Source organism: Athene noctua, chromosome 2, assembly GCF_965140245.1.
Source record: "Athene noctua chromosome 2, bAthNoc1.hap1.1, whole genome shotgun sequence".
NCBI lineage: Eukaryota > Metazoa > Chordata > Aves > Strigiformes > Strigidae > Athene > Athene noctua.
This window is the reverse complement of record NC_134038.1, coordinates 46,502,178-46,519,097: the sequence shown is the minus strand read 5'-3', so window position 1 is coordinate 46,519,097 and position 16,920 is coordinate 46,502,178. Positions and strand designations below refer to the sequence as shown.

Here is a 16,920-nt window from a genome sequence, read left to right as displayed (position 1 = left end):
GGGCAGAGGAGTGGGAGTTGTGAGGAGGAGCTGTGAGGGAAATACCTATGTGAACACTGAGGTCAGTGGAAGAAAGAAGGAGGAGGAGGTGAAGTGCACTGGATCAGACACTCCCCTGTATCCTGTGGCGAGAAGGCTGGGCCATCCCCCTGCAGCCCATGTAGGTCCATGGTGGAGCAGATGCCCACCTGCATCCCATGGAGGACCTCACGCTGGAGCAGGTGACTGTGCCTGAAGAAGGCTGGGACTCTGTGGGAAGTCCCCATTGTATTTTGGCACTGGGAGGACTGAAACAGGCAGGAGAGACCCATGCCAGAGCAGTCTGGGAAGAGCTGCAGCCTGTGGGAAGGACTCAAGTCAGAGAAAATTCAGAGGACTGTCTCCCAAGAGAGGCACCCCACGCTGGAGCAGGGGAGGAATTCGAGGAGTCCTCCTAAGGAGGAGGAAGTGGTGGAACTGACCGCACCCCCCCATCCCCTGTCCCTCTGCACAGCTAGGGGAGAGGAGGGAGAGAAACTGTGAGCAGAGCTGAACCTGAGAAGAAGGAAGGGGTGAGTAGAAGGTGCTTTTAGATATGGTTGTATTTCTCACTATGCTACTCTATTAAGTGGTGGTAGCGTTTGCATTAAATTGACGTCCTTTTTCTTCCCCTAATGAGTCTTTTTGTCTGTGACCATAATGGGCGACGTGTTCCTCCCTGTCCTTACCTTGATTCCTGATCTTTTTATTTTCTCATTCCCATTCCTGAGGGAGAAGGAGTGAGGTGAGTGGCTGCATGGTGCTCAGTTGCCCTCTAGACTTAAACCATGACAATGGTGTAAATCATCACTATTACAAAGACAACATAATAGAGGAAGCACATTTGCTTCAGCAAAAATTCAAGGAGAACAAAAGCAAAAATCCAATAGACTAAACTCACCTTCTGGAAATTCTTTTGAAGCTGGCTTGAAATAAGTCCTCCATGATATGTCTGTGATCCCTACAAAGGACTTCTGTCATCAACTTCAACAATATCGGACTCTGAGACAATTCTAATGCATCTAAAAACTGGACAAGAAGTCATACATAACATAAGAGCCACACTGGATCAAATCAATTCAATTTAATTATGTAATTATTTTTCAATACTTATCAGAAGCAGATGCACAGAAGGGTATGTTTATTTAATGTGTATCTGTACATTAAACTTCTAGATAAACACATAACAGAAAAGCTGATTTCCTTAAACCGACTCTCTTTCTCTCTCTAATTCCAGATCCTCTGAAACATTTTTTCTAGACATACCTCACTGAGGCTTCTAATTACTTATTTGTTAAAAATACTGACCTTCTTAGTGCAGTCTACATAGTTATTGTGCTTCAAGGTTCCTTTGGGAAATTCATCAGACCTCATGGGAAAATTGAAAGCTACAAGTTGATCAAGAGCATTCTTAAGGTCATTAAGTTTTTCTCCAGTCAAATTAGTGAAGAATGGGAGAATTATCACTGCTTGACCCTGAAGAAAAAAAAAACATGCAGTTTCACACTAAAAAAAAATTTCTCTAACTATGAAGCAAGCTGAATAGGACCACAAAATAGCAGCAGTGGCTGTGCTTACTGATTTAAATGGCTCAGTGTACTCATAGAGATACATTATGGAGCTGCTCATCTCTCAGGTGCTACTTCAGAAAACAGCTTTGGTCACTGCTAAGTAGAAGTTCATTAATACCTCATGGACAACATGGCTATGAATAAGACCTCATCCTTCTTACAAGCAAGCATCAATTCACACACAAGTCACTGATTTAATGACCACCTGGCAGTCAAAGCAAGATCCCAAGCTTGCTTTATTTTGAATGCACAGGAAAGTACAAAACTCTGTCTAGCTAAAGGCAGGCTGGCAGAGCAGCAACTATGCAAAGCTGTTCCACAAGTACAACATTTTTAATCTTCTAGTTGAAACCTTCTACTGCAGCATCTTTTGTAACTTTCACTTTCAGTATGCAGTACTTTATCTCCCTCTCCTGACCAAGCCATATATAGCAGTTAATCCATTAGTCCTGATCTCATACTTGAAGACATGGATATTAAAATCATAGCAGATGTTAATAATCTGAGCTGTAGGAAATATCACTCCTTGCTAAAAGCCTGATTACTTGTCATTTCTCAAATGAACACTTTAGAGTTCTAAACAATTTACAATGGAGATTTTTTTTTTTTTCCTAAAAATTACATGCCTTTCATCTGGACAAGAAAAAAAAAGAAAAGAACACCTAAAAACCGAAACATGACATCTGTGATACTGTCGTCTGTCTGAAGAACAAAAAGGAAGATTTAAAATTTTTAGGATGTTAAACAGGAGAATAAAAAGCAGAAGTGGTGTTCCTATTACTGTGCAAGCTAAAGTAAAATTTAAGCCAAATAACAGGGAATTTAATGAACGACTAACATTCTAAGCTAGGGAGGGCAGGGAAGCCACCGAAGTGAGCAATTTACCTTAAGATTTAAGCCTAAACTCTGATCAGTAAGTAGACTGGTATAAGTATCAAACACAGCTGTAAATGCCTCATGATTGGTATTGAAAGAAACTGAAGAGTCTATCTGGAATGACAGAGGAAATAAAAACATTAGAAATTTTTTTTGTTTTTAAAAGTAGTCAATGAACAATAAAAAACCATAATCTATGGAAGAGTTTATTTCCAAAAATACACTGAATTAAAAGAAAGCACATACAGAGTGATTTTGGTTATAAAAGGACTATCAAAAAGAATTCTAAAAGCTCCTACACAGTACAAACAAAATCAGTGTTGGATATTTTCCAATTCAAAAAAATATTAAGCTTCCTCTCAAAGCCAGACTTCCTACTGGCCACTTCACTGCCAGCTAATACAGCAATACAGTTCACATTCTGTGTCCTAACACATACCTTTAAAACAATTCAAGTTTAAATTAACTAATTTTAAAAAAAGGAAAAAAATTCTCAGTAAGTGATCTTTGTGTGTGTATGGGTGTACAGCTACAAGTTCCTAAAAATCCCTAATAGGGTAAGGAGATACATTATGTTTTCAGAACAGAGAAAGAAAAAAGACCAAACACCCAATGTAACAAATTAAAGGTCTTTGAAATAAAGATCTCTGCAGTCTATTGATAGGGGTAGAAGTCCTCCATTGTGACTTTCTGGATGCCAACATGACAAAGAAAGTTATCAGAGGCTGCTCAGTTTCAAAGTTTACTCTCTGAACTTGTACCAATTCTCCAGAAGGAAAAGAGGCAGATAAAACATGAAAGCAGTTTAAAAGGGGGAGGGGTGTGGGCAGAAGAGCAAAATCTAGTAATTTCTGTCTGTCCAAATATTTTTTGTACTTTGCAAATAAATAAAAAATCCCCAGATTGATATTTTTCAACTTCTTTCTTTTTTTTTTTTTTCCAAACATAAACCATCAGAATGAAATAGCATTTCTTTAAAACAAGATATAATTCCTACAGAATTATAGGAGTTACCTGGGTTTTATAAAGCAATGCATACCTGCAGAACTTTTGCCAGCAGGGTCAAGACTGCCATTTTGCTCTCAGGAGTGGAACCTTTGGCCCACCAGCTATCAAGTCTCTCCCAGTTTCTTAGCACAGCTGTGACCAGTTTCACTCCTTGCTGCTTGCGTACACTACGCTCCCTAAAACTCAGATCCAACATGCCGTTCAAAATGCTACCAACCTGGAAGGAAAAGTGACAGGTAGATTATTGTATCCCAAATGAAAGGATGATAGGATCTCTTCACTGGTATGGGCAATCACAAAAAAAAAGGCATCACATAACAATGCTAAATTTATATCTCAAAAAGATACAGAAGTCTCTGAGGACATTAAAAGCACACACTTTTCAAGAGAGACTTAGACCCAATTTACTCCTGTTCCACACAGAGTACAATGCAGCAATTCCTTCCCGTACCTTTTGTGTGAAAAAGGAGAAATAAATGATAATCCAGAATAACTTTAAATAACTCAATACTTGAAAATTTTAGTTAGTGTGAAGCTGAGAAATAGGAAAAATAGCACATATGCTAACTTACTAGCATACATTTTGAAAAGAAAAATAAACCATGGCATACCAGATATGAACTAAGCATGCCTCAATCTTTTTTCTTCAAAAACTTATGGTCACTGAGTTCTAAACCCGAATTCTGCATTCTCCTCTTGAATAGTCGGCAACACGTAATAAACTGGATTAATGTTATCAACCTTGTGATTTCACCAGGTTTGGATGAGTACGGTGAAATAAACCTATTTTTTCTTCCCATATGTCACAAAAACTAAAGAAGAGATCTCTTATCAAATGTTAATCCATAACATTTTTTTTAAATAGTCAGGCAAAGAAGAGGAGCAGACAACTGAAAAGTGTTTGTTTGACCCAATTTGGCTATTTACCTTAATTAAATTAATGAATAGAAGACTTAACACTACTGCCACATGTAGCCAGTATAAATCAGTAGCCTATATTTTATCAGATACAGTTTTAAAAGTAAATTTATTGTGGCATGCTCTGCACAGGAAACACTGTAAAGTCATCACAAGAACCAGCATTTAAAAAAATATATACATCTCTACAATCAAACTATTTCTAGAATCACAGAAAATTATGCTCCCAGTGTTTTGAAATGTTGCTTGGAAGTAACACCTTTAAGCATAACATCTTGGATTAAAGAAAGATCCAAATATTTTTAAAAGGATAATCTACTTTCCTGAGCACCTTTGTAAGCAAAAGGGAAAGTGGACTTTCAATCTTTCTTTTTGACCCTTCTATTTGTCAGAAACACTGAAAGAAGGTTCCTCAATTATAACATGTTTCCTTTATGGACCTGAAAGTTAGCTCTACACTAGTAAGTAGTGTGGACCAACAGGAATAAAATCTGTTGAGCAAAACAAGTGGTGTTGAGACTGAACACATGACAACTACCTTATATTTATTTCAGGTCACAGGTGGTTGCATGTGTGTATGTGTCTCTTTAATACTTTGATCTCACTCTAGTCTAGTCCTGTGCACTAAATGCCCATTAGTGATTTGAGTTCATTTTCCAGTTTAGTTTTATTCAAAACAAATCCAGCCCACATGCTCTAGGACCACTCTTCAATGAAAATCAAAGCACAGTAAATGGGAACAATCAGACTTGCTCTGAAAGGGTATTCTTGATTTGAAGTACTATTCCAAAAGATCCAGAATTTCACAGATTTCAGGATAGGTAGTAGGTAAGCACTTTCCACTCAGTTTGACATGAGATGACAGACAGCCTAAGTTACATCAGGCTGCTAGAGATGATGAAGATAGCACCACTAGGCCATGACTAAATAAATAAAATACCCTATCAATGCAATGTTGTCCAAAGTGCAACCAAAAGCACTTTTTCCCCCCACTACACACTTGGTTACATCCACCACCCATAACAACAAAAAAAGTGTTACTTCTAACATTCATATTTAACTTTGAACTTTTAAAGAAGTCCCATACCATTTGGGGATTGCTGACAGATGATTTCATAAGATGGACTATGATCACATCCAGGTTTTTCAGCAGCTGTTGATTGATGGTTTCTGAAAACAGGCTGTAGAAATACTGTCCATGAGAGAAACTGATCAGGTTCTTCTGGGATGCTCCCGACAGTGGCACAGATAACACTACTGTGTTCAACAGCAGACTCACTAGCTCCTCACACTGCGAAAATTAAGATATAGAGACAGTTCTCAAGCACATTTAATTTCACTCATTTCTTAGAAAAGCACGAGGGTTTTTTTAAAGCTCCTATCCCAAGCTGTTTTATGTTACCAGAAGCACAAAAATAAAGCACAAACAGAAAACTGAAATACCTGTTATCTAGAACTGTTACTCAATTAAGCCAGAAAATCCTTACGTCTCCTCTATAGGAGTATGAATAATACATCAGTCTCTTCTACCCAAAATATGAGTAGAAGACTACTGATGATGAGTATGAAGTGATGATTGAGTATTAAAACTGGAGAACCGTATCCTACCTGGTCATCAATAGCAAAGGCTAGCTGCAGGAGTCTATCAGCTAACCGCTTACTGCTGATGTCTAATGATGGAAGAGACAGCCTTTCACCCCCAGGTGCAATGCCTTTATAAACAACTGAAAGAAGCTTAGAGCCAACTGAGAAATGAGACCCTTCATCCTATGGAAATAAACAAACAAGAAACAATATAAGTGGAAAAAAAAAAAAAAAAATCACATAAAGGCTTTCCAATTCATCTGTATAGCTAATGAAAAAACCTGAACTCCAGGTCATCTTAGCAAGTGATGCAAACATAGCATGGCAAGACACTTTTCTAACTGAGGAAGATTTTTTTGATGAGACAATCCTGTTGTGTACAAAGTTCAGAACAAACTAATAATAATTTGACAATCTTAAAAAAATTTTGATCCTCCCCCAGAAATTTTTTCAGGTAGTACCATTACTACAGAAATAAAACCAACAGCTTAGTTGAAACAGGTGTGCCATAAAAGGTAAACCATGTAGCTCCCTGGATATCCCCATCCTACAAGTACAGCTCCAGCTTTTGTTTAGACATAGAAGATGGATGGAAAATACTGCAGAGAAATTAAATATTTTGTTACTTGTTAAATATAGCTTTGCTCACCAGTAGACAAATTCTCTCAGCCCTTGTGACTGTCGCATATCCTGTTTTCCTTTAGTTGCTCAAAGTAAAATATAGATTCCCTACAATCAGAAACTTACTAGAAAGAATTTCAGTAATATAATCTAGATCCCCATCTCCCAAACGCTCTATCCTGTTTTCTTGCAACTCAGACTGACTATATTGCTTCTGATCAGCCCAGACGGTATTTCTTTTCTAATTTCCCTCCTCACTTTCAATGTCCACTGTTTAAAAACTGTTAAAAAATGCCCCCTTTACAGGATAGTAAATCCTGGTTTTTTGAGCTTTCAGGCACTAAAAGGAAGTTTTTGGTAGATTCTGGTTACCTCCAGACCCTGGAAATTGGAGAAAGACAGACATAATCACAAAGTTCATTCAAACCTCAGTATTGTGGTACTCAGATATGTAAAATAAACATAAAACACTTATTTCTGATTCCATTCAATACCAGTTCTTCACTGTTGATCTCATTTTACACAACTACTTCATCTGATCTGTTCTCTGTCTTCATACGGGCCTTTTACACAGGAAAAGTTCTTTACTGTATGAAAATATTTATCATTATTTTCTGGATAAACAATTACCTGACTGTGAAGAACAGAATGAAGCAGGCCAGATTTCTGGAGTTGCTTGCAGGCAGAAAGGATAGCACTAAACTTAACTTGATCAAAACGTGCATCTGAATTAAACAGATCAACAGAACAAAGGTCCTCAAGGCTAATGAGAAAAGAGAAGCAATAACATTACACTGGGCGGGGGAGCTCCATGTGCAGCTATACAGAACATTATTTACTTTCCATTATTCAAGGTGAGTGGCAATTGTTCTGGATTCATGCTTACCAGAAAGCCCCTACCTACCTCTGTGGTGTGATTCTTTTTTTAATGCAGAGTTTCAAAGATTCCTTATAGGGAGATTTCATCAAAGCTTTCATGAGTTTTACTGAGATATCTGGGAGATTTTTCATGACTTGCACATCAGCTGTGTTAAAGCCTACGTGTGATGGATCACACACCGTCATCACCAGAAGCTCTATAAGGCTTGCATTAAGCAGTTCCTTCTCAACTACCTAGGAAGAATAAAACATTAAATAAAAGCTTTATGTAAAAATTAAGTTAGATTTCCCTATTTTCTTCTTCATAACTTATCATTAGTCCATCTAAAATGAAACCAAACATGACACAGCAACTATTCTCACTAAGCAACATTTTCTTTTCTCTATGAAATGTCTGACTTTCAATCAATTGTGCTAATACACAGAAATTATCTATAAAAACATACATAGGATATATGCTATCTCAAACTGCACATAAGATCTTTTAAGCCACACAGACCTGTTTCCATCTTGATTATACACCTGTAGTCACCTTGAAATCCAGATGTACACCTCTGTGCAAATTATTAGAGATTTGCTGAAAATGAGACAGTCAAGAGTCTCAGAACTAAACTTGGCAGCGTAAGTTTCGTAAGCAACTCATAAGTACTATACTTTATACAGCTTATATTGCAAAGCTAGGCAAATGGAGAGATCTGAATATCTGTAATTAATTCAAGACAGAATTGTCACAATCTGCCTTTCTGCCTTTTAAGCAGCTATCACCTCCACATATTTAAGGCCATCAGGAGCCACACAGAAAATATTAATTGCAAGTACTCCATACAGAATAACAATCTTATAGTCAACATACAGGAATCTCACAGTCAATGTATAACTGGAACATATAGGAAATATTAATTCCCCTAATCAAAACTATATCACCCACTAAAATACAATTGTGCAATACAATTCTTTTCACTTACATGCAAAGACCACAATGGTTCTCTATGCTTAGCCATCAATTACAATTAAAGCACCCCTAAAGATGATGTTCTCCAGTGAATTAACCTCAATGAAAAAACAAATCTTTAACTACATATAAAATTTGTACTTTTTATCCACTACAGATTTCAGTTCCTACCTTCCAGAAATCCTGTTGGCATGTTTCCAGGATCATGGTGACAAACTCTATGATTCGGACAATAATGGTACACTTGCTGTAATTATACACATCTCTCTCTTGCGGACTGAACATGCTGCCTTTTGAACTGCAATCAAAGCACTGCTCTGCTGCGTGGATATCGTGCAAAGCAATAGTTTCAAGGAAGAACTTCACAGCTTCCAAGAATGAGGATCTTTCATTTGCACCTAAGAAGAATCATACTAAGTTGAAATGATACAACAGCTCTCAACTTTTAAATATATTATTTTGTATTTGGAAGAAAACAGTTGAACTGCAATAACAAAGAGAGAGCCACCACATCCCACACCAGTGTTTTCAGAAAGTCCAATGTCAGTTCCAAATATTAACATTCTGGGCAGTAAAGGGTAGATTTCTACTTGCTGTCCATTACAAGCACTTACTGATGATGACGATTTAGTCATGTGTAATAAAATGGATAAAAATTTTAAATCCCTAGTTTTGAATAATTTAGCCCCATGCTAACTGCATCTAACAACGATCTTACAGTATTGTTTTAAACCAAGACAAAGATGACACTGACAGACAGACTACCTGGAACTTGTACAAGACTTCATACATGAAGTAACTCTGCAACTGTACTACCAGTGATAAAAAGCATTTTGTTTAGACCTGCATAAATAATTAAAAACTTTGAGGCACCCAATGGCTACACATGGTATTACTATGCACCTGATCAAAATTCAAATACAAGGCTTTTGAACCTGATGGAGTTGAAGTATCAGGAACTGAAGAAAGGTAACATGTACAGGGCTTGAAATGAAAAGGGTACTTCTTTCATTGCTTTCTGATAGCTCCCTCCAGACATTAACAAAGACCAGGTAAACAGCTTTGGAAGGATTAAAATAAAAAAATACAAATCAGCAGAGTGAAATTAGCAATTAGCTGTACAGAATAATTTTTGAAGATGAGATAGAGTAAAAGAAGCCACTGGTGAGTGGATGACAAAGACAGAAATGTAAAAATATATTTCTAGGACTAAAAGGAAACGTCTTAAGATACGCTGTTAACAAAGTACTTCATCCAAAAAATCCAGTATAACAACTGCCATTGAAACCGCTTGGGAAGAGTTTGTAAAATGAATCAATTCTCCATTTAAGAGAAAAGCTTAAAGTCCAAGTTAGAAACTTATCTTGGATGAGCTTTGTGTAACAGACATGAATGAACCTAATGCAACAGTTAATCACTCACCCAGTATTTCATGAGGTTTGATCATTTGCAGCTCAAAGAATGTATTGTAGCAGTCCAGTGCTGCTAAGAACATATCCATCCACTGCATGACAGTCTGTAAGCTGAAGGGCTTTTGCATACCATGGAGAGTTGGCTGAGAAAGAATCCCAGATGGAGTTTTGGCATCGCTGCCACCTCCTTCAAATTTGTTAATGAGGAAAGAAACACGTTGGTTTTTTAGAACATCAGCCAGCCAAGAAGATGGAGACTTGTTTCCTGATAGAAACAGAAATATAAATTCTCTAAGAAAAACACATTTCAAACTAGCAAGGAATTCAAACTAGCAAGGAATTAGAGGTGAACAGACTGACACACCCAAACTTTGTGTTTAAACGGCATCTTCTAGTGGAGAAGGTATTGGTTCTGTTTTAGCCTCAGTGATACTACTTAAATTACCCACAAGGAAAAGGCCAATTTGTGAGACACTACTACTTCCCAGTCAGCAAATACTGTCTTCATAGCTGGATATGACAACAGTTCTGGGCCTGTAAGTTCTCCTTCCTGGCTGGAAGGAAGTTTGCAGTAAAACCTTCCATGCCCACAAACCCCAAGACTCTCACAGTATTTCATTTCCAGTATGAGCAACTACTCAGTTTCTATTTAACAGCACTGAGTGAACAGACACTTGCTTCAAACATGACTTTTCTTGTAATTAATACTTTGCACTGAAAATACAGAGGGAAGACATGCACAGTATTTAGAAAGCAAAGATAATAGTGCATTGTGACTTAAAATACCTGGTAATAAAGGAACAAATTCATAGAAGAGCTCCATGGCTTTGTGTCGGCACTCTGTCTGAGGTCGTCCACACTGCACTAAGAGCCACATGACAACGTCCAGAAGACACACTGTCTTAGTGGCTGGAAATCCTCTGCATGAAAATATCAGGGATTAATAGTCCTCTTAGCATCTACCAAGAAGCCACAGTCTTCCAGTTGAAAAAAAAAAAATAATCAGTGTTCCATGAGCATTATGTATGTATATATCTAAACACAACCCATCTGCACTTCAAGGAAGGGCTCTTCTACAGGCATGTCTTGCACTGCTTTCCCTTCCTCTCACTCTACTTTGGATCCCCAGAGCATAGTCTTTGTGGCAACAATTTAAAAAACAGAATCAGGTCTCTTTCCTTCTCTTTGTGACACTCAAATAGACAAAAATGGGGATTAAAGCTTAAATAAACTCACACAGTTTTTCCCCGTCTGTAACTATCCAGTGTCCTAACTTACCAAATCCACACCAGTGAGCTAACTCTTAGACTCAATTGCCTGTTTCTTTAGAATCACATGATAATTCAGATAAAGAGAGACCTCAGGAGGTCTCTAGTCCAACCTCCTGCTCAAAGCAGGGTCAGCTATGCAATCAGACCAGGTGACTCAGAGCTTCATCCAGCTTGATACTAAACCCATTCTTGCTTCTTCCACCTTTTTCACTACCCCTCTTTAATTGCTTATCATCATACTGCAGCTTGTCTTACTTTGGCTAACACTTAGCAGCAGTAAGAAAGACTTTAAAGGAGTTTCCTCCAAGTGCTTTGTAGCACCAGTGCTAATGTTACTACAGACATTGCTGTGAGGGAAATATGCTTTTCTTCTCTGCCTGTCATTGCCAAACTAGGGTAAGATCACCACGCTGGAATAAAGAATGACAATCATGATTCTCTAGTATCATGTCCAGCATTTCCCACCAGTAGTGCAACAGACATATCAGTAGATTTGCATCAGCAACAGTCACAGGATGTATTCCTCATTCAGAATCCCAAATGTTTAACGAAATTACATATGTCATTAGTTAAAATGCAATATTAAAAAAGCAAAGAAAAGGCAAATTGCTGACCGTGGTACTCGCCGTCTTCCTTCCTTGCTCAGAGAAGGAGCTTTATGCTTGATTATGCGCTTCAGGTGATTAATAGTATCACAACATTGTTGAGTAGTACCTGTTAGAAGGACAGAATTGACATTTACAAATAAATGCTAGTAACTTGGTTAAATGAACTGAGGTATTAGCATTATAGAAATGGTGCAAGAGATTTACACACAGGATAAAGTCTATCCACTCCACTACTCCCTGCTTCTACAGGAAATTTTTAACGGACGCAGAACAAAATCATGAAGTAGCAGACAGGCCAACAAGGTCTTTACTACTATAAAACTGTCTATTCTACTGTCTGTGACCACGCTTACAGAAACTGTAAAATTTTCCCATGTGAGTACTTCTTCTGGGGCTACTTCTATCATGTACTGAACTGTTTCTGTGAAAGAAATAAAGCTTTGTAACATCAGGTTTTGGTTTTATGCTCCAATTACTATTAATTGATGAAGGTCAGAGCATGGAGGGGGAGAAAAGCAGGTTTACTGAAGAATCATTAGTACTGTGGAAGAGGTCATAGAGTATTCATACAGCTACATACTGTTGTAGAGAAGAATGACAAGGCAACCAGGAAAGGGTATTACAAATGGTGGAAATCTTCCACAGGATACTATAGAAGCATCAATTTTTCAAGCATTTTGTTTGTTATAAAAGCACAGACTTCAAGATTCTCATCAAGCTACATTTTTTACACTGCGTAACTGCAAAACGAGGACTCAGAAGCACCTCTAGTATTTTTAGGGTTACCATAAACCTGTATATCATTGTAAATATGAAAAGGTTCTTTCTCCTGGGCTCAAAGTCTTCCAAAGGTGCAAGGAGTTGATTCAAAGGGTTCCTAACTATGTATCAAATGACTTCTCTACCAGTAATGAAATATAATCCTTCATTTGTTTTAAAAGCATGCACAATTACTTTTCATACAGGTATAGTAGTTTTTCTCTTTTAATCAAGATTCCACAGGATGGCTTTTTTCTTCATTCCATAGTTAATTATAGCTCACCTAATGATTTCTCATCTGTATGTGTTAAGGCCAGACTTTCCATAAATACAACCAATGCTTCAAATACAAACTGCTCCACCAGAGAATTTTCTTCCCTTTAAAAATTAGGAATAAATATAATGAGAAACACGAGCAGAAGAAGCACTAAGTGTGAAATTCTAATTAAAAAAATAAATTAAAATACTGTAGAGTTAAACTGCACAAGATATTTGCACAAAAAAATACATTTAAACCACTAAAAAAAGCAATTAAATTTGGTGACCACCTTTAAAAGGCACAAATAACTTCCCATAAACTTGTGATAGAAATTTAAATTTATACACTCCCCACTTGTAGAAAGCTCAAACTACAAAATTATAATTGAAAGTGAATAAGCTGAGTAACTCAATTTTACAGCGATCATATACATTAACAGAATGAATGTCAGTGGATGACTATTTGAGTTCTACACTTAATTCTTTTTATCTCCCTGAACATCTAGTCCAAGCTACTTACTGTTTCAAGCTCTGTTTGCTCACCTAAATTCTCTGTAGATGCTGTTAAAAGCAAGTGCTGCACCCAATCTCTTGAAAGCACTGGGATGAAGAGCAAGACTATACAACCGTTTAAAAAGGGACTTGGTGTTCACTGGGCTTTTCTCCTGCTGTCTCGGTGTTGTCTGCTTAATAGACCATTTTAAAAATTCTCGTATGCACTGACCACAGAAATCTCTCAAAGTGCTGTCATCTGGATCCACTATACCACTCTGAAATGACATAAGACTATTTCATTACGAGAATGAAAGAAACCCCGCCACTGTTTCAGTGCAGTATTGGAGTAGCTTATATACACAGTGTAATTTCTAAGTTAACAGTTTCCCAGAAATAATAAAGCTTCAAAATTACTACTGTCCAAGGGAAGGGCAGTATTTCCAGTCTTCACAGCACTGGATTAAAACTCAAAGATCTGGATTTCTATTGTCAAAGCTACCAGTTTAGGAGTCTTGTCTAAGTCACTTCATTTTCTGATGGGCCAGTTTCTTCTGCTTTAGAAGTGGTGTGACAACACTGTCTTTCGTTAACAAAAAGCACTGCAAAACCTCCTGACCTACCTTGCCTCCAACCACTTCAGCTCTGTGCACAAGCTAGTTTTAAACTTAAAGCTTTTGCATCTGGGGAAAGCAAAGAAACTTAAGAGAAAAATTAAGCCCACATCAAAAGCAGCTTTCATTCAGGGGAAGAAGGGGTAGTGTGTGGTGTGAATGACATTCAGTAGTTCCTCGTATACACCGATGATAGAGTGTTTCATTAATCCTATAAAGGCCCTCTAAAGATGCTACACCTGCATTTTGAGAATGCCAAAGAAATAGAGAAATCCATCATCAAAATCTCAGTTAAGAAACATTAAATGGTCATTTTAAAAAAAAACCAAAACTTGATAAACTGTTTTTCTTCTTTCAGACAAATAAGGAGCCATTATATCTGTTCATGTGTTCTCAGTTCTTTCTGTAGTAAAATGATGCTAGTTAAAAATAAAGTCACATGGCACAGAAAAAAAGAGAAGACTTATGACCTACCAAGATAGCTTCCAGGAATGCCACTGTATCTTGACTCTCAAATTTTTTGTTGTTGGTAAACCAGTGAATGAGTTGCATAACTAAAGGCTCATACAACTGTCTTGTTACCTGGAAAGAGTAAACATCAACTACATTTCTAGGATTAATACATTTCTATGTTATTTTGCTATTCAAACTAAGAATAAAAACTAGTACTTCTTTTTAAAATGGTCTATAAAATGAATAGTCAGATTCATATTACATTCCCATATCAATGATTTAAAAAAAAAAAAAAAAAAAAAAAAAAAATCTGGTTAGCTGCTTTCTGTTCAACTCATCTCAAAAGATCTCCAAGCTTACTTTCAATAAGATCCCCTCAGACAAAGAACACTGCATGCCACAGCCTAATATGCCAATATACAGCCAGGGAAACAGGGAAGGTTCTTTTTAAGCTCTATTTCGATCTAAAATCTCTCTTAATCTTTACCATATACATCATTCTAACCTCCTGGATTTCAACAATTCTACCTTTAAATCAACCTGATTGAATACTGTCATACTATAGAATGAAGGGAAGAACCATTAATATACTTATATATGTGCATACATACATGCTTATAATACAGTGTGTATGCCTGTGTGCACTGATTTGGACCAATCCAGGCATGATTCACCTGTGGTTTATGTTCAGTCATATGCCAGCAAAAGGAGTTTCACCTAGATTGGTAACCAGGTTCCTGTATATTTTAACAGAACACAAAGTTCCTTTGATCTAAAAATAGAACCTGGCTGCCAGGGTCCAAACAGCAGTCTGAAAAGGCACAAAACCTGTGATTTCAGTGGAGCTGAACCTATGTATCTATTCTGTTTTGTGTAAAGGATGAGAAATACCAAGTTCAGATGTCTAATTAAATATATCATCCTTACCTATAAGACAGCTACAAATTCTCTCCCAAATCCTCTTTTTGTGGATTGTAGATTTGCACACATTCAATATTGATTGCACACATTCAGTCAGCTTCACATAAGTTAACTTATTACAGAAAAATACAGAAATTAAATAGAGCAATAAAGAGCTGCTGGTACCACAAACTCTTTGAATTAACCTCAAAGCTCTCACGTGTTTGTACATTCCTCTGAGTTACTCTGAATTACACTCCATTACAGAAGTCTTTGAAAAGGCTTCCTTCCACTCTGCTCCTGAAATCCTGAAAAACTATCCTTAAAATAGAATTTCAGCTTACAAAATACATTACACTGGAGGTAGGAGGGGGCAACATGTCAGGATAATTTCTAAATACAATTATATATTAATTCCCACATTTAAAGGTATCTTGAACAAGCCAAAATGCTTATAAAATGAATCTATTTACCTGGTCTACGTCACAAGCAAGACGAAGCAGTACTGGAAATATTCGCTTATGTAACTGATGCATGGGTGGGGGACCCCGATGTCCTTCTGGCATCTGAGATGATTTCCCCAACATGTACACAACTATGCTATGTAGCACCTCACATGCTGCAACCTGAAATTCAAAAATCTTTGCTTATGCATCCATTACTTTCACAGAGAAGACAAAATTGTGGGCAGGAGAGAACAAGTCACAAGAATGGAGTGATTTCTCAAGTACTCGCCATCTATGTTAAATCACCACTCCAGGAACAGGTCACGTCCATGAAAGTAATTTACACACATTCTAAATGGCCTTTCTCTTAATGTTTTAGTGTTTATTGTGGGCATTCAGTTTTCAGCTGGAGAAAATTAATCACTGGCTAAGTCACCCATCATCGTGTTTTCAAGGACACCTCCATTCTGGACTCTCTTTGGATATCAACATCCCAATACAGCAAAGCTGCAAAATATTTGCATAAGTGCTCTGCTGGACTGGGCCCACAAGTTCATAGGCTAGCTACAAAAAGGAGGTCAAACACTGAAGATCAACTAGTTTTAAATTTTCATTTTTATGTTAAGTCTAACTCTCAAAGCACAACGCCATCTTATAGCAACTTCTGCTCTTTAGTTTTTAAACAGTCAGAATAATGTCATCATGAAGAGTGAAGAAGCACATCGCTACCTATGAATTAATTAAAACTGGTCTTTCTTAACAACTAATATATTATTTTACGCAGTATTTCAGCTAGCATTAAAAAAAAGATGCAGAGAAAATATCAATACTTTTGTTTGTCTGTCACTTGCAGAAAGAGCCAGTTCAGTAACACGAGGCAAGAACAAATCCAAATAGATGACAGGCTTCATATCTGCAAATGGTACAGCAAAGCTCAGGTGCTTCTCAGTGTCCCAGGATACACATTTCTTCATCATCTCTTCTGCAGAGGTAGCTAAGGCATTTGAAAAAGACCAAAACAAAAAATATGCTTTAAATATATATGTAGAGCAAATATTTTCATTGCTCAGTTAAAAAAAAAAAATCTATAACCTTCCAACATTAGTTCGATTGCCATACAATGTTAATGCTTGATAAATTACTGGACGTTACAAGTACCAGAATTATGTTAGAAGGCTGGTTTTATTTGCACATCCAAACAGATGTTTAGCCACCACATGAAAAATAATTGCAGCAAACATTTCAGGAGACAGTCACAGCAGTCTCCAGTTTCAATACAG

General features: G+C 37.1%; 1 protein-coding gene across 1 annotated transcript in view; it reads right to left on the bottom strand.

The window, feature by feature from the left end:
• The window catches only part of PRKDC (protein kinase, DNA-activated, catalytic subunit), an 86,428-nt gene that overhangs the window by 50,143 nt on the left and 19,365 nt on the right, over positions 1 to 16,920 (bottom strand). The window contains exons 24-40 of the mRNA XM_074898990.1: positions 16,471 to 16,634; positions 15,668 to 15,820; positions 14,316 to 14,423; positions 13,279 to 13,505; positions 12,761 to 12,855; positions 11,725 to 11,824; positions 10,626 to 10,759; positions 9,850 to 10,104; positions 8,599 to 8,825; positions 7,501 to 7,709; positions 7,227 to 7,359; positions 6,000 to 6,158; positions 5,479 to 5,682; positions 3,505 to 3,690; positions 2,475 to 2,579; positions 1,327 to 1,494; positions 920 to 1,047 (exon numbers count right to left, since the gene is read on the bottom strand). Of these exons, the coding sequence (XP_074755091.1) occupies positions 920 to 1,047; positions 1,327 to 1,494; positions 2,475 to 2,579; positions 3,505 to 3,690; positions 5,479 to 5,682; positions 6,000 to 6,158; positions 7,227 to 7,359; positions 7,501 to 7,709; positions 8,599 to 8,825; positions 9,850 to 10,104; positions 10,626 to 10,759; positions 11,725 to 11,824; positions 12,761 to 12,855; positions 13,279 to 13,505; positions 14,316 to 14,423; positions 15,668 to 15,820; positions 16,471 to 16,634 (2,755 nt within the window). The remainder of the gene's footprint in view (positions 1 to 919; positions 1,048 to 1,326; positions 1,495 to 2,474; positions 2,580 to 3,504; positions 3,691 to 5,478; positions 5,683 to 5,999; positions 6,159 to 7,226; positions 7,360 to 7,500; positions 7,710 to 8,598; positions 8,826 to 9,849; positions 10,105 to 10,625; positions 10,760 to 11,724; positions 11,825 to 12,760; positions 12,856 to 13,278; positions 13,506 to 14,315; positions 14,424 to 15,667; positions 15,821 to 16,470; positions 16,635 to 16,920) is intronic.